Here is a 21,438-nt window from a genome sequence, read left to right on the forward strand (position 1 = left end):
TATATATAAATCACAGAAGTTCCACAGGTCCAGTACATTTCCAACCTGTATATCTCTCTGATAGATTTTGAGCTGTTTGTTTTGCTTAACAGTGGACTTTCCAACTACTCTTATCAAGCCCGCTGGTTACCCAACTCTACTGCTGGGAAGTAACGCACCCCACAGTGGATTCACCCCTGAAACTCCTCCCACAGAAGGAGCAAACCCTAGACAGGATAAAAGCCAGGGCTGGAGAGGGAAGGCACTATTACAGACCCAGAATCAGCGGTGGAGATGTGGGTCGGCAAGTTGCTGTGTCTGGCCGCTCTGGCTGTAGCCCTCTCCTTACCTACCTTATCTGATGGAGCTGCACTACAAGTGTTGTCAGCTCCTAACCTGCTGCGTGTGGGCAGTAATGAGAACATCTTTGTGGAATCTCAGGACCATACAGGAGGTCCCCTGAATGTTAAGATCATGGTGAAGAACCACCCTACGCAGAGCAAAGAGCTAGTCTCTAAATTAGTGGTTCTGGATCAAGCGAACAACTTCCAGGCTATGACACAACTGGTCATCCCAGAAGGGGAGACCTTTTTTGTGGATGACCCCAAGCAGAAGCAGTATGTGGTCCTCCAGGCCCAGTTCCCTGACCGCCTCCTGGAGAAGGTTGTCCTGGTCTCCTTCCAGTCTGGATACATCTTCATCCAGACTGACAAGACCATTTACACTCCGGCCAGCACCGTCTACTACAGAGTGTTCTCTATGACTCCTGGCCTGGAGCCTCTGACCAGGGAGATATTTGAGGACAAGGAGGTCACCAAGAACAAAGATATCGCAGTCATTGTGGAGATCATGACTCCTGAAAACATCACCATCTTCAGGCAGATCGTCAACCCAGACAAGGGAGTCAAATCTGGACAGTACATCCTCCCTGACGTTAGTTTCGGGACATGGCATATAGTCACGAGGTTCCGGAGCACTCCTCAAAATACCTTCTCATCTGACTTTGAGGTCAAGGAGTATGTTCTGCCCAGCTTCGAGGTTAGTCTGAACCCAGCTAAAGCCTTCTTCTACGTCGACGACAACAAGCTGACTGTTGACATCACAGCCAAGTATCTATACGGTAAGGAAGTGACAGGGACAGGCTATGTGGTGTTTGGTGTCATCACAACAGATAACGAGAAAAAGAGTTTCCCTGCCTCTCTGCAGAGAGTAGAGATCAAAGAAGGTAAAGGAGTGGCTTGTCTGAAAAAGGAACACATCACACAGACTTTCGCCAAAATCCATGATCTGGTCAAACAGTCCATCTTCGTATCAGTCAGCGTGTTAACAGAGGGTGGGGGTGAAATGGTAGAGGCAGAGAAGAGAGGGATCCAGATTGTCACTTCGCCATACACCATCCTCTTCGAGAGAACGCCCAAATACTTCAAACCTGGCATGCCCTTCGACGTCTCTGTTTACATTACGAATCCCGACAACTCTCCAGCAAGTGGAGTGGAGATTGAAGTGACTCCAGATAATGCTAAAGGGGTGACCAGGGCCAACGGTTTTGCCAAAATATCACTTAACACCGTGAAATCAGCCACAGAGCTGGCAATCACTGTGAAGACCAAGGACCCGGCGATCCTCCCCAACAGACAGGCAGAGGCCACCATGAAGGCTCTCCCCTACAGAACTTCCACCGGGAACTTTCTCCATGTCTGGGTTGACTCTAATGAGCTGAAGATAGGAGACCCCATTAAGATCAATCTGAACCTGGGACTCACCCCCATAAAAATCCATGACCTTACATACATGTTCCTGAGTAGAGGTCAGCTGGTGAAAGTGGGCCGATTCAAAAGACAGGGCAACACACTGGTGACACTGTCAGTGCCTGTCTCCAAGGAGATGCTTCCGTCGTTCCGCATCGTAGCGTACTACCATGTGGGAGCAGCTGACCTGGTGGCAGACTCTGTCTGGGTTGACATCAAGGTCTCCTGCATGGGCTCGCTGAAAGTGACATCGACCAGGCCCAAGGCATCCTATGAGCCTCGTAAGGCTTTCAGTCTAACCATCACTGGAGATCCGGGAGCTAAAGTAGGACTGGTGGCTGTAGACAAGGGAGTCTACGTTCTCAACAGCAAACACCGTCTCACACAGGCCAAGATCTGGAACACCATAGAGAAGCATGATACAGGCTGTACAGCTGGAGGAGGAGCAGACAATATGGGCGTGTTCTACGATGCTGGTCTGGTATTTGAGACCAACACTGCTAAAGGGACTGGGATCAGAACAGACCCCAGCTGTCCTGTTAGTTCTAGGCGGAGACGAGCAGTGACCATCAGTGACGTCATCACTAGTATGGCCAGTAAGGGCAATGGTCTGGCCAAGGTGTGTTGTGTGGACGGGATGAGGGACAACACCATGGGATATACCTGTGACAGACGGGCCCAGTACATCACAGATGGGGACGTCTGCGTCCAAGCCTTCCTTGTCTGCTGCACTGAGATGGCCTCCAAGAAGATAGAATCCAAACAGGATGCACTGCTGCTCTCATGCAGTGAGGATGATGATGATGATGATGATGCGTACATGCAGTCTGAAGACATTGTGTCTCGTAGTCATTTCCCTGAGAGCTGGATGTGGGGGGACACCAATCTTCCTGAATGCCCTGCCCAAGACAAGCACTGCGAGTCCACATCTGTAATAAGGAACATCATCCTAAAGGATTCCATCACCACCTGGGAAATAACAGCCATCAGCCTGTCTAAAACTCATGGCATCTGTGTGGCAGATCCGTTTGAGATGATAGTTCTAAAGGAATTCTTCATCGACCTCAAGCTGCCCTACACAGCCGTCCGCAACGAACAGCTGGAGGTCAAAGCAATCCTCCACAACTACAGCGAAGACCCCATCATTGTGCGTGTGGAACTGATGGAGAATGGCGAGGTGTGCAGCTCGGCAAGCAAGAAGGGTAAGTACAGACAGGAAGTGAACATGGACCCCATGTCCACCTGGGTTGTCCCCTATGTCATCATCCCTATGAAGCTGGGCATGCACGCCATTGAGGTCAAGGCATCTGTGAAAAACTCTGACAGCAATGACGCGGTGAAGAGGGATCTGCGCGTTGTGGCTGAGGGAGTGCTGGTCAAGATGGAAACCAACGTACTCCTGAACCCGACTAAACATGGTGGTAAGCAGACGTCACACATAATCAGGGGAGTCCCCCGAAACCAGGTGCCAAACTCTGATGCTGACACACTGATCAGTGTGACAGGTGGAGTGCAGACCAGTGTGCTGGAGGAGCAGGCCATCAGTGGAGACTCTCTGGGCAGTCTGATAGTTCAGCCAGTCGGGTCTGGTGAACAGAACATGATCTACATGACCCTGCCTGTCATTGCTACGCACTACCTGGACACCACCAAAAAGTGGGAGGATATTGGCCTGGACAGACGGAACACAGCCATCAAGTACATCAAAATTGGTTACCAACGTGAGCTGGCCTACCGTAAAGAAGATGGCTCCTATGCTGCCTGGGTCCACAGACAGAGCAGCACCTGGCTGACAGCATACGTGGTGAAGGTGTTTGCCATGTCCAGTACATTGATCAGTGTTCAGGAAAACATTATCTGCAGTGCTGTCAAGTGGCTGATCCTGAGCACACAACAGCCAGATGGAATCTTCAATGAGTTTGCTCCTGTCATTCACGCAGACATGACGGGTAACGTGAGGGGATCGGACAATTACGCCTCCATGACAGCTTTTGTTCTCATCGCCATGCAGGAAGCAAGCTCACTGTGTGAGCAGTCTGTCAACAGCCTACAAGACAGTATGGCTAAAGCAGTAGCGTACCTCGAGCAGCGTCTGCCCCACCAGACGAACCCCTATGTTGTAGCTATGACCTCCTATGCCCTGGCCAATGCAGGGAAACTCAACAAGGAGACCCTATTGAAGTTCGCCTCTCCACAGCTGGACCACTGGCCAGTCCCTGGTGGTCACCAGTACACGCTGGAGGCCACGTCGTACGCCCTGCTTGCCCTGGTCAAGGTGAAGGCCTTCGAAGAGGCCGGTCCCATAGTCAGTTGGCTCAAAAAGCAGAAGACGGTGCGAGAGGGATACAGATCCACACAGTCCATCATCATGGTTTTCCAGGCTGTGGCTGAGTATTGGAGCCACGTGAAGGACCTGAAAGACTTTGACTTGAACATCAACCTAGAGGTGGCAGGCAGGGCATCAGTCACTAGGTGGTACATCAACAACAAGAACCAGTTCCACACTCGTACAGACAAGGTCAAGTCCATAGACAAGGACTTGACTGTAAAAGCCTCAGGAAGTGGTGAGGCGACCTTGTCGGTGGTGAGACTGTACTATGCCTTGCCAGAGGAAAAGGACAGTGACTGTGAAAGCTTTGACCTCTCTGTCACCCTCACTAAAATGAACATAACAAGCCACGAGGACGCCAAGGAGTCATTTATGCTCACTATTGAGGTGTTGTATCGTAACTCAGAGAGAGATGCGACCATGTCTATTCTGGACATCGGCTTGCTGACCGGCTTCATTGTAGACACAGACGATCTGAAAAGGTTGTCCACGGGGAGGGAGCGCTACATAGAGAAGTTTGAGATGTACAAAGTTCTATCTGAAAGAGGATCTCTCATCCTATATCTGGACAAGGTGTCTCGTGAGTTAGAATACAGAATTTCCTTTAAGATCCACAGAGTACAGGAAGTGGGAGTTCTACAGCCAGCTGCCGTCTCTGTATATGAATACTACAACCAGAAGCCCTGTGAGAAGTTCTACCACCCACAGAGGGAGGGTGGTACTCTGAGCAGACTGTGTCTTGGAGACGTATGCACGTGTGTGGAAGAGAGCTGCAGTATGCAGAAGAAAGATGAGCCAGATGTCAACCGCAACACTACGGTGCTGTCCTAGGAGAACAGACATGGATAGAGTACTGGCCCTCACAACAAGAGTGCACATCCAGAAACTACAGAGAAGTCTGTCTGGGCATTGATGAGTTCATCAACCAGATCACAACCTTCGGCTGCCCTGTTTAGTTTCTCTTCTTGCGTTGTTAAATTTACTTTTTTGTAGCATTGCAATCCAGGTTGCGTGCCCTGTCATAACTCATTGTAACCTAGAGAATGTATGGAGATGAGTTTGCCCACTTGGAATATATTCTGTTAGAAATTGACCAGTAAATGATGTACACCGTGTATATCAACATCAAAAAAATCTTTAAAGTTAACATATGATGATGACGACTGCAAATGGCACACATACATTTAAGTGTGCCATTTGCAGTTGTCATTGTCATTGATTACAATGACATAGTCACATTTCTATGGCGTTATTTTTGCACTAAAATGACCCTGCCTGCTGTAATAAGCATGAAATAAAGCATTAAAAAACATATTGTCTCTTTCCTTTGTGTGCATATCACCAGTCATTATGGGGATTTAATTGTTTATTTTAAACACCAAACAAAGACATTTAAGTTTAAGGTTGAGTGGGATGGTAACTGTTTCTGTTCACTATTTGAGCACCAAAATGTCCAAATATCTCATTCTGGTCCATATGGCAAGTCAGTCAGAGTACTATATATCTTTCAGCACTTCATCATTGTTTTTACCAAATGCGATCAGGATTAACAAACATTTCTCCTTCCCCATATGGCACTAAGCAAATAAGATGTACTGTATACAAATCAGTCAGGGTAATAGACACTTTCATCACTGCTTTTACCGATGTGGAAACTTGTTTATAGAAACAAGATCATTCATAATCAGGGGTTCATATATTATGAGCAAGGTTTTGACATTAGGGGTGCAGACAAAGGACACTGACCTTTACCAGGAGGAAGTGTGTCTCCGTCATTGAGCTTTTGTTTTACAGACATGTCATCATGGGAGATATGCAGTATGTATTTTAGCAGACAACAGTTGTAGTGGGATCACACACACACACACACACACACACACACACACACACACACACACACACACACACACACACACACACACACACACACACACACACACACACACACACACACACACACACACACACACACACACACACACACACACACACACACACACACACACTGAACCCAGATGACAAAGCCTGGTGCTGACATGCGTCCTTTGTCGTGATCTTGTCAACATTCTGATTGTGTCCACATTTTTTTACAGGTGTACACAATCAAAAAACACATTGTGAACTAATTGTAATCAGATCTTTCTGACCACATCCAGAGGTAGTCAGGCATGCATTGAATTTTTTGTATAATTGTTTTTAACCTTTATTTAACTAGGCAAGTCAGTTATTAAGAACAAATTCTTATATACAATGACGGCCTACACTGCATTGTATCTGGACATCTTACAAGTGTACAGATCTGGTTGGTAAAACAATTTAACTCATCAATATACTTTAGCAAAAGTGAAATGATTGACAATATCTCTCTTTAATTTGATTATTTATGCAAGTCAGTTAAGAACAAATTCTTATTTTCAATGACGGCCTAGGAACAGTCTGCCTTGTTCAGGGGCAGAACAACAGTTTTTTCGTTTTTTTTACCTTGTCAGCTCGGGATTCGATTTTGAAACCTTTCAGTTACAAGTCCAACACTCTAACCAGTAGGCTACCTGCCTATGGAAAGACCAGGAAATCTGGTCACAATGCCGAGAGAATGGACAGATAACACATTGTAATACTCTTTATTATTTTAACAAACCTAACGCAATGGTAAATCTAAGCGCAGGTAATATTGCTACAGGTTCAGGGTTGTGTCAAAAATATTTTTGCTATTTTCCCTATCACAATTATCGGCTCACTTGCTGGAGTTGGGACGAAAGTGCTGGGTTTTGATGAATTAACAAGTTGTCGGTCTGTCTAGGCTTGGCCTCTCACTGGCCAATCAGAACATGCTCCATGGCGAAATGTGTGGTTGCTTGAGGTTGTGTATTTACAGTTTTTTCTGTATTGCCATGGAATCAACTCCAATTCCAATGTTAGTCTGTTATAGTTTGTTAAATGGCGTACATAAACGAAATAACAAACTATAAACCTATCCTATCTTTGCCAAATAGGCTAACTAGAACCAGTTTGCACATTGTTCTAAGTAATTGCATGGCCTCAATCTCATTATCACTGATATAGGGGCTAGGCCTACTGTAAACTGCATTATGGCTGAGCATGGACATGCCAACCATTGTCAATAAGCAAGATTAAATTCATTACTTGATGAGGCCTAAAAAGAGAACAAATAATTCTAATCAAATTCTAATCAAAACGAAACAAATTGTTTTAAATTGGAAAATGGTATGTTTGAATCAATGTCATTGTTTCAACGTCATAGCTTGAGTAAAATAACATACAGTACCAGTCAAAAGTTTGGACACACCTACTAATTGTCACGTTCTGACCATAGTTCTTGTGTGTTTTGCTTGTTTTAGTGTTGGTCAGGATGTGAGCTGGGTGGGCATTCTATGTTGTGTGTCTAGTTTGTCCGTTTCTATGTTTGTGTTATGCGGAATGTTTGTGTTATGCGGAAAAGCGCACGCCCCTGCCCTGAGGTGCGTGCGCTCGGGCGGCTCTGGCGGCTCCTGACTGGCGGGCAGCTCTGGCGGCTCCTGACTGGCGGGCGGCTCTGGCGGCTCCTGACTGGCGGGCGGCTCTGGCGGCTCCTGACTGGCGGGCGGCTCTGGCGGCTCCTGACTGGCTGGCGGCTCTGACGGCTTGGGACAGACGGGCGGCTCTGACGGCTCGGGACAGACGGGCGGCTCTGACGGCCTATAGTGTGCCTCGAGAGTCCAGTGTGCCCTGTTCCTGCTCCCCGCACTAGCCTTGAGGTGCGTGTCTCCAGACGCAGCGTAGTTAGTGTTCAACATGATTTAATCAACAAGACGAAAACGTGAACACTTACAAATAACAAAATAACAAATGTGGCAAACCGATGCAGCCCTATCTGGTGCAGAGAAAACACAAAGACAGGAAACAACCACCCACAAAATTCCAACACACAACAAGCCACCTAAATATGATTCCCAATCAGAGACAACACAAAACACCTGCCTCTGATTGAGAACCATATTAGGCCAAACATAGAAACGGACAAACTAGACACACAACATAGAAAGCCGCCCTCCAGTCATGAGCCGCCCTCCAGTCATGATCCGCCCTCCAGTCATGAGCCGCCCTCCAGTCATGATCCGCCCTCCAGTCATGAGCCGCCCTCCAGTCATGAGCCGCCCTCCAGTCATGAGCCGCCCTCCAGTCATGAGCCGCCCTCCAGTCATGAGCTGCCTTCCAGTCATGAGCTGCCTTCCAGTCATGAGCTGCCTTCCAGTCATGAGCTGCCCTTCAGTCCGGAGCTGCCCTTCAGTCCAGACCTGCCTCTCTGTCCGGAGCTGCCCTTCAGTCCGGAACTGCCTCTGTGTCCTGAGCTACCTCTCTGTCCTGAGCTACCTCTCTGTCCTGAGCTGTCTCCTCAATCTAGTGGGGACCTTTGTGAAGGTTCATAGGCCAATGTCGGGGGCGAGGGTCGCCATTCAAAGGACGCTAAGTAGGGGGACAAAGACAATGGTGGAGTGGTGTCCTCGTCTAGCGCCGGAGCCGCCACCGCGGACAGATGCCCACCCAGACCCTCCCCTAGAGTTTTAGGGGGTGCGTTCAGAGTCCGCACCTCAGGAGGGGGGTACTGTCACGTTCTGACCATAGTTCTTGTGTGTTTTGCTTGTTTTAGTGTTGGTCAGGACGTGAGCTGGGTGGGCATTCTATGTTGTGTGTCTAGTTTGTCCGTTTCTATGTTTGGCCTAATATGGTTCTCAATCAGAGGCAGGTGTTTTGTGTTGTCTCTGATTGGGAATCATATTTAGGTGGCTTGTTGTGTGTTGGGATTTTGTGGGTGGTTGTTTCCTGTCTTAGGGCTGTATCGGTTTGCCACATTTGTTATCTGTAAGTGTTCACGTTTTCGTCTTGTTGATTAAATCATGTTGAACACTAACTACGCTGCGTCTTGGTCCGATCCCTGCTACACCTCCTCTTCAGACGAAGAGGAGGAAGGCTGCCGTTACACTAATTCAAGGGTTTTTCTTTATTTGTACTATTTTCTACATTGTAGAATAATAGTGAAACATAAAAACTATTAAATAACACATATGGAATAATGTAGTAAGCAAAAAAGTGTTCAACAAATCTAAATATGTTTTATATTTAACATTCTATATTAGCCAGCCTTTGCCTCGATGACAACTTTGCACACTCTTGGCATTCTCTCAACCAGCTTCACCTAGAATGCATTTCAATTAACAGGTATTTTTATTTTACCTTTATTTAACTAGGCAAGTCAGTTTAAGAACAAATTCTAGGAACAGTGGGTTAACTTCCTTGTTCAGGGGCAGAACGACAAATTTGACCTTGTTATCTTTCGGTTACAAGTCCAGCGCTTTAACCACTAGGCTGCCTGCCTTGTTAAAAGTTCATTTGTGGAATTTCTTTCCTTAATGAGTTTGAGCCAATCAGTTGTGTTGTTACAAGATAGGGTTGGTATACAGAAGATGGCCCTGTTTGGTAAAAGACCAAGTCCATATTATGGCAAGAACAGTTCAAATAAGCAAAGAGAAACGACAGTCCATCATTACTTTAGGACATAAAGGTCAGTCAATCTGGAAAATTTCAAGACCTATAAAAGTTTCTTCAAGTGCAGTCGCAAAAACCATCAAACACTATGATGAAACTGGCTCTCTTGAGGACCGCCACAGGAAAGGAAGACCCAGAGTTACCTCTGCTGCAGAGGATAAGTTCATTAGAGTTACCAGCCTCAGAAATTGCAGAACTGTTCAGAGGAGACTGTGTGTATCGGGCATTTATGGTCGAATTGCTGCAAAGAAACCACTACTAAAAGACACCAATAAGAAGAAGAGACTTGTTTGGGCCAAGAAACACGAGCAATGGACATTCAACCGGTGGAAATCTGTCCTTTGGTCTGATGAGTCCAAATTTGAGATTTTTGGTTCCATCCGCCGTGTCTTTGTGAGACACAGAGTAGATTAACAGATGATCTCTGCATGTGAGGTTACCAACGTGAAGCATGGAGGAGGAGATGATGTGGGGGTGCTTTGCTGGTGACACAGTCTGTGATTTTATTTAGAATTCAAGGCACACTTAACCAGCATGGCTACCACAGCATTCTGAAGCGATACGCCATCCCATCTGGTTTGTGGGACTATCATTTAGTGGGACATTCATTTGTTTTTCAACAGGACAATGACCCAACACACCTCCAGGCAGTGTAAGGGCTATTTGACCAAGAAGGAGAGTGCTGCATCAGATGACCTGGCCTCCACAATCACCCAACCTCAACCCAATTGAGATGGTTTGGGATGAGTTGGACCGCAGAGTGAAAGAAAAGCAGCCAACTTGTGCTCAGCATATGTGGAATCTCCTTCAAAACTGTTGGAAAAGCATTCCATGTGAAGCTGGTTGAGAGAATGCAAGAGTGTACAAATCAATATATTTAGATTTTTTTTTACCTGTTAGGGCTAGGTGTCCTGCTACTTCCGGGGTAACTGGAGGATGCGCAATTCAAATAAATAATCATAGAAATTATGGATATTAAACATTTAGGTACATATAAGTGTCTTATATCAGTTGAAAGCTTAACTTCTTGTTAATCTAACTGCACTGTCCAATTTACAGTAGCTATTACAGCAAAAACATGCCATGCGATTATTTTTTGGACGGCGCCCCACATCAAATATTTTTCCACCTGGTTTCATAAATTCACAAATAGCGATTATTCACTTACTTTTTAAAAATCTTCCTCAGATTTGTCATCCAAAATGTCCCAGGTATAACATGTAATGTCGTTTTGTTAATAAAATCCTTCTTTATATCCCAAAAAGTCTGTTTAGTTTGGCGCATCGATTTGAGTAATCCACTCGTTCAACATGCAGAGAAAGGAATCCAAAAATCTACCCCTAAACTTTGTTTCAACAAGTCAAAATACGTTTCTATTTACTCCTCAGATACCATAAAATGTCATCAAACTATAATATTTCTTACAGAAAGAAGTATGTTCAATTGTAAACCGATTTTAGCAGGTGCGTCCTGTCTTCATGGTGCTTGCAAACACGAATTTCCAAGACTGTGTCCTTGTACTAAAACTTAGATTTCTTATTCGTTTTTGAAGTTACAAGCCTGAAACCTTGTTGAACATAGACTGCTGACACCCTGTGGAAGCCATAGGAATTGCATCCAGGGAGCTAATTTTCAGTATGACCTTATACTTGAGGATGGTCTCTCAAAAAATAAATCTGGCTGGTTTTTCTTTGGATTTTCTCTTACCATATCTATTGTGTTATATTCTTCTACATTATTTTAACATTTCTACAAACTTCAAAGTGTTTTCTTTCCAATGTTACCAATTATATGCATATCCTTCAGGGCCTGAGCAACAGGCAGTTTACTTTGGGCACGTCAATCAGGCGGAAATTGAGAAAAAAGGGGCCTAGCCCTTAAACACTTTTTTGGTTACTACGTGACTCCATGTGTGTTAGTTCAAAGTTTTGATGCCTTCACTATTATTCTACAATGTAGAAAATAGTAAAAAAATAATGAAAAACCTTGAATGAGTAGGTGTGTCCAAACTTTTGACTGGTACTGTATGTCTAATTAAATATAAAATTCAACATAATTTCACCAAACTTTAGGAACACCTTCCTAATGTTGAGTTGCACCCTCCACTTTTGCCCTGGAAACAGCCTCAATTTGTTGGTCCATGGACTCTACAAGGTGTCGAAAGAGTTCCACAGGAATGCTGGCCCATGTTGACTCCAATGCTTTCCACAGTTGTGTCAAGTTGTCTGGATGTCCTTTGGGTGGTGGCCTTTTCTTGATACACACAGGAAACTGTTGAGCGTGAAAAACCCAGCAGCGTTGCAGTTCTTGACACAAATTGGTGCGCCTGGCACCTACTACCATACCCCGTTTAAAAGGCACTTAAATCTTTGGTCTTGCCCATTCACCCTCTGAATGGCACACATACACAATCCATGTCTCAATTGTCTCAAGGCTTAAAAATACTTCTTTAACCTGTCTCCTCCCCTTCATCTATAATGATTTAACAAGTGATATAAGGGATCATAGCTTTCACCAGGATTCACCTCATCAGTCTATGTCATGGGAAGAGCAGGTGTTCTTAATGTTTTGTATATGCAGTGTATAATGAATATAGAATGAGAAAAAAAAATACGTTTCTATGTGGAAACGTCAACGCAATTTCTACGTATGCATTGTTCTGATGATTATGTTGGAATTAGATTGATGGAACAACCTGTTAGTGAGGTTAAGTAAATGTATTTAAGTTGAAGTTTATCCCCATTCAATGTTTACAACACCAGTTGAAATGAGGTGAAAACAGTAGTGTTTGATGACTTTTTTTATCCAATGTATTTCCCACACTGATTCCATGTCACAATATGTTGACAAATTACATGGAAAATGTTGATTCAACCAGTGTGTGCCCAGGGGGGAAGGTCCAGGGGCTCAATCTGATGTGGTTAAGGAGATAGAAGGTACTTCCAGTTCCATTGAAATACCTGGCATTCAGAGTTGAATATGAGAGAAACAGCATGCCTGCTCACTATTCAAGTGCTCAACTCTGAGGAAGTACATTTCCTTTGCTGCTCAACTGGAAAAGTAACTTGTCAAATATACTGCAAGCCTTGACCACCACTTCTGTCATGACCATGACTACTTCCTGTCCCTTTGCTAAGTTTAGCCTCCCAGGGCTGGCCAAATCCAGTCCTCTAGGGCCTGATTGGTGTCACAGTTTTGCCCCCGTCCCAGCTAACACACCTGATTCCAATAATCACCTAATCATGATCTTCAGTTTAGAATGCAATTTGATTAGCTGTGTTTGCTAGGGATGGAGAAAAAGTGTGACACCAATCAGGACCTCGAGGACTGGAGTTGCCCACCCCTGCCGGGAGTCTAACCTGACCCAGTAAGGTGAGCAGCAGGTCAGTGTGGGTAACCAGAAGTGGGTGTCACTCTGTGAATAGAATTGTCCTTTAAATCAGACCGAATAGGAGATAACTCAGAGGCCACTGTCGTGGTGTATGGTAGATTTGTTTCGCCACTCCCCTCCTTCTCATTCAAACTCTCCAGGGTCCCAGAGCAGCTGTTCTCACATGTCACACAAACACTATGTCACACATGGATACACATACATGCACGCAGACACACGCATCTTATTGACCCCTTGGCAGTAATTGACTATGATCTGAGAGGTCGGAGGTCATTGATATAATAATTTTTCAATGGAGGATAAATTAAGAATGGTAAGATTCAGTGCTGGTCTAGAAACATGAACTGAGCAGGCCACAGGGAGGAAGGTAAAATTATACAGTAACATAATTGTCTTGAAAATGTTATTTATTTTGTTTAAAGGACAGCGAGGGTAATTGAAAGTTCACACCCTGAAAGGTTTTTCAAACCATTTGAGAAATGTTTAAACTACTGGATCATATGGTTTTAACATTCAAACCATTTCTATCCAGGGTATTTTTCAATTTAAGTGCTATATTTGGGTGGTGGTGATATGAAAAACAACTTGTACTAGATAAAAGTAGTGCGTTACAGAGCTGCCTCGCGTAACCCAGTGGAAAAGAAGACACTACAGGTGCTCCCCAGAAAACTGTGTAGGGAGTCCACCTGTACTACACTGAATTATAGCCCTTGTACTGAGGGCCTGATTTAGCTAGCCAATAATAACACAGGCTTGTGCCATGGAGAATCTCCTTTCTACTTTACATGTATCTGGCCATCATCATTATTCCTTAATTGGAAGGCATCCAAGAGGCAGTGCTACAGTAGCCTACAGCAACACATTATTACTGTAGACATAGAAATAGAATGCCTAGAACATTACACTTATGGGTACACTTAACAGTAATTCTACAGTATTTATATGATTGTAGACTGCTACTGAAGGTGCAATGGGATTAATAGAGATAGAATTACTAGAATGAGAAAAGTCCCTCAGACCACAGCATTTTGACAGTACACTCAATATGTAGTAATTATATTTCTATGACTGTAGCTGTCAAGCCTACTCCTGCACCCTCCCTCCGGCGCTCGACGTCGCCGGTCTACTAACCACCAGTCCTGGCAACCCACATTGCGCACAGCTGTTCCCCATCGTTAAGCACACCTGGACTTCATTACTCTCCCTTAATTTAGCCCTCACCTACTTGAGTCATCAGGCAGTGTAGGTTCTGTTTTCATGTCCAGACGCTGCTCTTGTTTTGTAACTCTATGTTTGTTATTATTAAACTCACCACCTGCACCTGCTTCCCGGCTCCCTATGTTGTCGTTACAGTAGCCTGCTACAGTACTAATGTGCAGTGCAATATGGTTGATACCCAACTATCCCTGGGAACTGAAAATAACCACAGCCTCTGGCAAAATTGAAGCCCGAGGCTGTGCTGGGCTAACGGCTGGGGATGTCGTAAACCGGGTCCACTGTCAGCGCTGAAATTAAGAGACAAACAGCTCCAGCAAATCAAGGCTATGTCACCGACTGAATCCGAGACGTGAACTCCTTGATTGAACCATGGTATATGGTGCAGAGAGTCAGTGACCACATCGAGCCGGGCTCCACAAGGGGGCAAAAAGGGGCTTAGCCCCATCAGTTGAAACTTGTGCCACCTCAGTTTACATTTTCTGAAATCTGCATCTGTGCTGTATCAGCGTCGTGGAGAGTGTGTATGTTTATGTATAGGGGGGCTATGGAAAGCCACTGGGTGGCTAGGTATGACGCTGCTCATCTAGGGTAGGCTATGTGAATAACGTGATACGCCTCCGCCTGTAATATTTGATTTAGATTTATAAGGACGGGGTCAAGTTTACAGTTGAAGCTGCTTCACTCAACTCTGCCTCACGCCCCACCATTACAGAGTTTAGTAAGCTTTTTAGCCAGCTGTAAAAGGCGTTAGTGTTATTAGCCTATTTCGCTCTAACCAGCTAATCTGCCACTGCCACAATGGATATCAGAAATCAAACCACTGAGGCCTCCGCTGAGCCCAGCAATGATGATGCTGCCGAGCTCCAGCTAGCCTTCCACTAGTGCTGCCAAGATAATTGCTCCACAGCCTGCTCCACTTACAACTGTTCCTGATGATCTTGGAACAGAGGAGCCAGCCCAGTTTAGCCTATAGAATCATACCCTAGCCGCAGGTTTTCTGTAAAAAAAAAAAAAAAATTAGTAGCAACTGGTTCATAGGAAGAGAGTGGCTGGAATACTCAGTTACTGCAGATTACTTCTTGGTCAAAAGCACTCAATGGTCTCAGCATTTGAACTTACATTTTTATTGTGGTATAGCGTGATATAAGAACCCAAATGGGTATAGCAACATATCGGTATATTTCATCATAGAAATAGATAGCCTACATTCTATTTTTATGGTAGCCTATTGCTTTTCGTGGTTGTAAATGGAACTGTACGTATACTATACGTATAAACATAATTTATTGCTTAATTGATTACGTTGGTGGGTTGAATTTGATCCACAGAAGTGTATTGGGACATATTACAATGTGTTGCTGAACTAATGAGCTGCATGATTTTCCATGTTTTAACTTTTTTAGGATAGGGGGCAGCATTCGGAATTTTGGATGAAAAGCGTGCCCAAAGTAAACTGCCTGCAACTCAGGCCCAGAAGCTAGGATATGCATATAATGTGTAGATTATATGAAGAAGAGACTTACTTGGGCAAAGAAACATGAGCAATAGACATTAGGCCAATGGAAATCTGTCCTTTGGTCTGATGAGTCCAAATTTGAGATTTTTGGTCCGCTGTGTCTTTGTGAGATGCAGAGTAGATGAACGGATGATCTCCGCATGTGTGGTTACATCCGTGAAGCATGGAAGAGGAGTTGTGATGTTGTGGGGGTGCTTTGCTGGTGACACTGTCTGTGACTTATTTAGAATTCAAGGCACACTTAACCAGCATGGCTACCACAGCATTCTGCAGCGATACGCCATCCCATCTGGTTTGCGCTTAGTGGGACATTCATTTGTTTTTCAACAGGACAATGACCCAACACACCTCCAGGCAGTGTAAGGGCTATTTGACCAAGAAGGAGAGTGCTGCATCAAGAAGGAGAGTGATGGAGTGCTGCATCAGATGACCTGGCCTCTACAATCACCCGACCTCAACCGAATTGAGATGGTTTGGGATAAGTTGGATTGCAGAGTGAAGGAAAAGCATCCAACAAGTGCTCAGCATATGTAGGAACTCCTTCAAGACTGTGTCGAAAAGCATTCCAGGTGAAGCTGATTGAGAGAAGAGTGCCACGAGTGTGCAATGCTGTCATCAAGGTAAAGGGTGGCTACTTTGAAGAATCTAAAATCTAAAATATATTTAGATTTTTTAAACATTTTTCTGTTTACTATATGATTCCATATGTGTTATTTCATTCTACAATGTAGAAAATAGTAAAAATAAAGAAAAACCATTGAATAAGTAGGTGTGTCCAAACTTTTGACTCGTACTGTATCTATACAGCATATGCTTCCCTTCTCAACACCTGTCTGTTCTAACTTATCACCAATATGCTTGTATTCACAATGTCGTGCACCAAAAGGGAACATTGCATTTCTTCAGAGGACTGCAATGTGTGTGCCGATTGTCACAGACCTAAAGGACTCGAGGGCCCACACCACTCTACATCAACCCAGGGGGTCCTCATCAAAGAGTGGCCCAAGGAAATGCCTGAGTGAAAATTAATTCCAAAGGATTGGTCAGAGGCCATAAGAACCCGAGGGTCCACTCCATACATCAACCCCAGAGGTCCACACTCCTCATCAAAGAGTGCCCAAGAATGTGCCTGCATGAAAATGAACTCCAAAAGTTGTGTCAATGCTCCACCTTTCTAGAGTCAGCTACTTTGTGACCACTGTGGTTGGGCCACCCCCATGGGATGTGGGCCCTGAGACCTCCCAAACAGCAACTCCATAACAACAGGCACTGTAGGGAGGTGATAGGTTCTGGTGTGTGTGTGTGTGTGTGTGTGTGTGTGTGTGTGTGTGTGTGTGTGTGTGTGTGTGTGTGTGTGTGTGTGTGTGTGTGTGTGTGTGTGTGTGTGTGTGTGTGTGTGATGGGGTTTGGGGCAGCTGTTAGAAACCCTTGTCTCTCGTCAGAGCAGTTGAGAGGCCAGGTCAACTTGGAGGTGGTACAGCACCTCCAGGGATAAAGAAATGGGCTTATTTGGAGTGCCTGCCTTTCTGTGGCCTGCCAGTAATGTGTTGCCATCAGATAGCAGCTGTGTTAAGGGATCCTGTTGTTGTTGCTGAGCAGATAAAGGGGGGTGCAATGTACTGTATTAGGGGAGTGGGAGTGTGTGTGTGTGTGTGTGTGTGTGTGTGTGTGTGTGTGTGTGTGTGTGTGTGTGTGGTCTCTCTAGGGTTTTTCATGGTTCAGATGCAGGCATGGCTTGACCCCTCACTGACCTGTCTACCTCGTTAAATCCGGCAGTCACAGACGACACATTTGCGCTTCCACACCGTTTACAAGATTCCACGGGTCAAAAGGTGCAGGGGGTTTACGACAAGAACAACAGCGGACGCAAGTTGCACCACGTCGTGAATGGGAAGTGAGGCAGAGGTAGACATGACTGCCAAAGGCATCAGGCTTTTTACAGTAGTTGGATAGGTAATGGTAGAATAACAGACAACCAATGTTTGTCTGAGAATACCCAGATAAAATGACAAGCAAAGTCATAGAGGACTGAATTAGCTCTGTTAATTCCTGTTTTACCGTACTCTATAAGGCTAACTCTTATGGCCTCTCCACCCTGTGAACAGGAATGTGATCTAAGAATAGGGTTGATATGGCAACATCTCCAGTACACCTATCAGCAGGCCGGCCGGGCAGCTCTCCGTCCCCTGATGAGGAGATAATAGACCGATAGATCAAAGTGATGTTGCCAAATCTGCACCGCCACTATGTCACCCAGCCCTGCTATCCCAGGAGTGTGAGTGGCATGCCCTAACTCTGACCGACAGGCACCTTTATCCTGCTCCATGTCCGTCAGAGCCTCGTAAATCTAACGAACACACACTCTCTCTCTCACACACACACACCACACCACACTCTCTCTCTCTCTCTCTCTCTCTCACACACACACACACACACACACATACCTTCTCCTCTTTTCACCCTCCATTCTCTGAGAATTCATTCAGCACCTTGGCATTGCCCACTGCCCCGTCCATTACTCATTACTTGTCTGCTGACATCCGCCTAAAAATAGTGCCCCTCACCCTCTAGGCAGCACTATGGGCAAACTGGTTCTTGACTAAGTGGATGAAGAGAGGGAACACACTAAAGCTTGACTATGACTATAACATTTCTATTGAATGACTGTCTTTTAGATATGTTTGGGATTTGAATGTGTGAATCGCTATCTCTCTATGACACACACTGTCTTTCTCTGGTTTCGCTGGTAGGCTACACCATTGACTGAGAGCAATGGAGGCTGGCGGGAGGAGCTATAGGAGGACGGGCTCATTGTAATGGCTGAAATGGAATAAATGGAACGGTATCAAACGTATGGAAACCACATTTGACTCCATTCCATTCCAACCATTACAATGAGTCCATCCTCCTATAGCTCCTCCCACTGGCCTCCACTGACTGAGAGAGCGGTCTGAGAGAGTGAACATGTGTGGGCAAATGTGATCTGTGGTTTGACACCTCTGTGTTGCTGGGCTGCCCTCTGCTGGGCCGGATGAATACAGCTGTTAAATAGATTTTATAGTGACTATAGTGACTACTAATCTAAGCAACTGCGTCAGTCAGCTAGATGTTATCCAAGTGAGATAAGATTTATACGGTTAGATCATGTGCTCATAAAAAGACGAGCCATCTAGTTTATACTCTACAGGGACACGTAACATTCTATCAATATTCACTGATCCAACTACACAGGGGAAGTTAAGTCAATAAGAAAACCATTACGTCATTGTTCCAAGACATGAATCAGGCCATACCCGAGTAACCAAACTAAATGTGATTCAAAGATAGAGAAGAGATTCTCAAAACATTACAGTGACTTCTAAACACACCAGTAGTGCGGGGAAGGCACCTCTGTGTTTGGGGTAATAAGTCAAACATACTTCTCCCTAGCCAAGTCCATTAGTGTCTAGCATTAAGTCATAGTCATTAGTCATTAGACTCGCCAAGGTGCATTAGCAGTTATAAGTCAAATTAGTCAAATGAGAGTTACGCGTGATGATCAGTACTGCATGCGTTTACGTTGGGGAGCGGAGGGACATAAATCGTGCTGGTAATATAGTCCGGCTGCTTTGCATGGAAAACGAATGGCGAAACAGCAAATGGCGAGCGTTCATCAACATTGTCAGCCCCCTCTCACCACCAGTATGTGGGAGCAGTGATGGGGTAAGAGCATGGGAGGCATGAACACCCACTGGGTTTTGGGAAAAGAATACCAAATTGAAGGGGACAGCTGAGCTAAGTCACTGTACCCCCCTAAAAGATAGAGAGAGAGAGAGAGAGACTCTCTCAAAACCATCTCCAGATCTGGTTTGCTGGTGGTTGTGGCATTGTATTTTGTTGCTCAGGCTGTCAACAGCGTGTCTAAATGAGTTGGCATTGGACTTTGAAGGCCAGCTTAAAAGGGGGAAATATGTCCGATTTGTGTGTTTCTGATAAATGACGGACATTAAGAGAATCGATGAGCACATTCAACCTAAACATAGTCTACAGTGTGTCTGTCTTTTCAGCCTGGTCTCGCCAGTTTTTTAACAACAGTGTTTTCTTGGTCGTATTTTTGCTGGTTTCGAGTGTCATTCCAAATCTCATCCATCCAGATTGTGGACAGACTATATACAAAAGACAAGAAAAATAAAAAATAAATAAGGAAAACTAAACCACAGACTACTGGACAACAATGTTCTCTTTAATAAGACTCCCGATACTCCCTTTGACCCTTCAATACACAACGGAATATATTTATAGCATATACACACACCAGCATTTCATTTTCAAACACATTCGAATCTGTGGAATTTCGATGGAGGTGGCAGCATATCGTGCTTCTTGCTCAGGTTTAGAAAAAAACTAAACTGCACTGATTTTTAAAATAGTGGGATGGAATGCCCTTGTGTACATTCTGTTTCAACACTGATTAAACTGAATGGATCACTGATTTGACCCAAGGCTTACCAATCCTGAATCTGGAGTACCCATGCGTGTGCTGTTTTTCGTTCAACTGATCCCTTGTTCATTTCTATAGCGCTCCTTGGAGACAGCTGACGCTGTGCTGCAACAATGTAATTCTTACATTGTCAAAACGTTGTCAAACGTCTTCTTCAGTATTTTGGAGACATTCTATTTGCAGTGTAGCTCCATTTACAGAACATTTACAAATACGTTTATAGAGACCATATCATTACGTTTCCAATACATATTAGTTACTGGGGAAACCTTGAAAGGCAGGAGTTAAGTAAACATTGGGATTCCTTTCATAAATTCACACACAATTTATTCCACAGACCACTCTCCCTCATTTAGTCCAACTCTCAAGTTTTCATTTACATTATTCACATACAACTGTACCCATTTCTCTTAAATAAACTAAACAGTAGAAACAAAAAGCCAACTCACTTCTCTTTCAACTCGTCAGCATAATAATAACACCAATTACTCATTTGTGTCAAATGTGTATTTTTCACCCCCAGGGCTACTGAAATCTACCATGGATGATACTGCTGTGGAAGAATTGATGCCGCGATATCTTCTACCATCTACAAATGGTAACACTGATGCACCCTGTCGGGTGGCGATGACGTCATGTCCTGTTTTTGTGTTTTGCTTGTGTCTTTTTTGCAGAATGCAGAGTTGTTGCTTCTTCTTCATCTTCTTCTGCCCTTTTCCCAGGGAAAGTTTATGTTTTTTTGGGCCTAGAAAGCAGTCTGTGATTGGTTTGGCACAGGTCATAGGGGATGTGCACCTTCGGGAAGAGGGGGGCCCTCTACCCGTACGAGTGGAGGCTGGATTCGGGAAGGTGGGTGGGGTGGGGGGGGGGGGGGGGGGGGGGGCTAAGAATCGCCTTTGTGAGTGGCACACCTCACAGGACCTCTGGAGAGATAATAAACGGAGAGGACAAGATGAGGGTCAGTTTCAACACAGTGATACACCACACAACAAGAAAAAACACCAGAGATCCAAAATGGTGTCCATTTAGAGCCGTTCTGAATGCGCCATCTGAATGGTGAGCCAAAATGGTCGCCAATTTGAGCATTTGTAAAATGTGTGAGGAGGACCCACCCTCACTGACCATGCTAAAGACGAGGCTTATAAACCCTTGACCTGGCAACATGACTACATTTTAAAAGGTCCTGAGTGCATGTCACAAAGGGCATGAACCCATAAGGTTTTATAGGCCTGT

At 44.8% G+C, this 21,438-nt stretch overlaps 2 protein-coding genes across 7 annotated transcripts in view; one reads left to right on the top strand and one right to left on the bottom strand.

Moving 5' to 3' along the window:
* Positions 1–223: 223 nt before the first annotated feature.
* Positions 224–5,171, top strand: LOC120048324 (complement C3-like). The gene has a single exon (XM_038994210.1). It carries the CDS (start codon positions 274–276, stop codon positions 4,885–4,887), a length of 4,614 nt encoding a protein of 1,537 aa, XP_038850138.1. The 5' UTR covers positions 224–273; the 3' UTR covers positions 4,888–5,171.
* Positions 5,172–19,926: 14,755 nt separating this feature from the next.
* Positions 19,927–21,438, bottom strand: part of LOC120048326 (MAP7 domain-containing protein 1-like) — a 64,781-nt gene continuing 63,269 nt past the window's right edge. For all 6 annotated transcript variants that reach the window (XM_038994213.1, XM_038994212.1, XM_038994217.1 and 3 more), the window contains one exon: positions 19,927–21,128. In XM_038994213.1, coding sequence (XP_038850141.1) covers positions 21,118–21,128 — 11 coding nt within the window. In that variant the 3' untranslated portion in view covers positions 19,927–21,117. The remainder of the gene's footprint in view (positions 21,129–21,438) is intronic.

The sequence above is a fragment of the Salvelinus namaycush genome, chromosome 5 (genome assembly GCF_016432855.1).
Source record: "Salvelinus namaycush isolate Seneca chromosome 5, SaNama_1.0, whole genome shotgun sequence".
Lineage (NCBI taxonomy): Eukaryota > Metazoa > Chordata > Actinopteri > Salmoniformes > Salmonidae > Salvelinus > Salvelinus namaycush.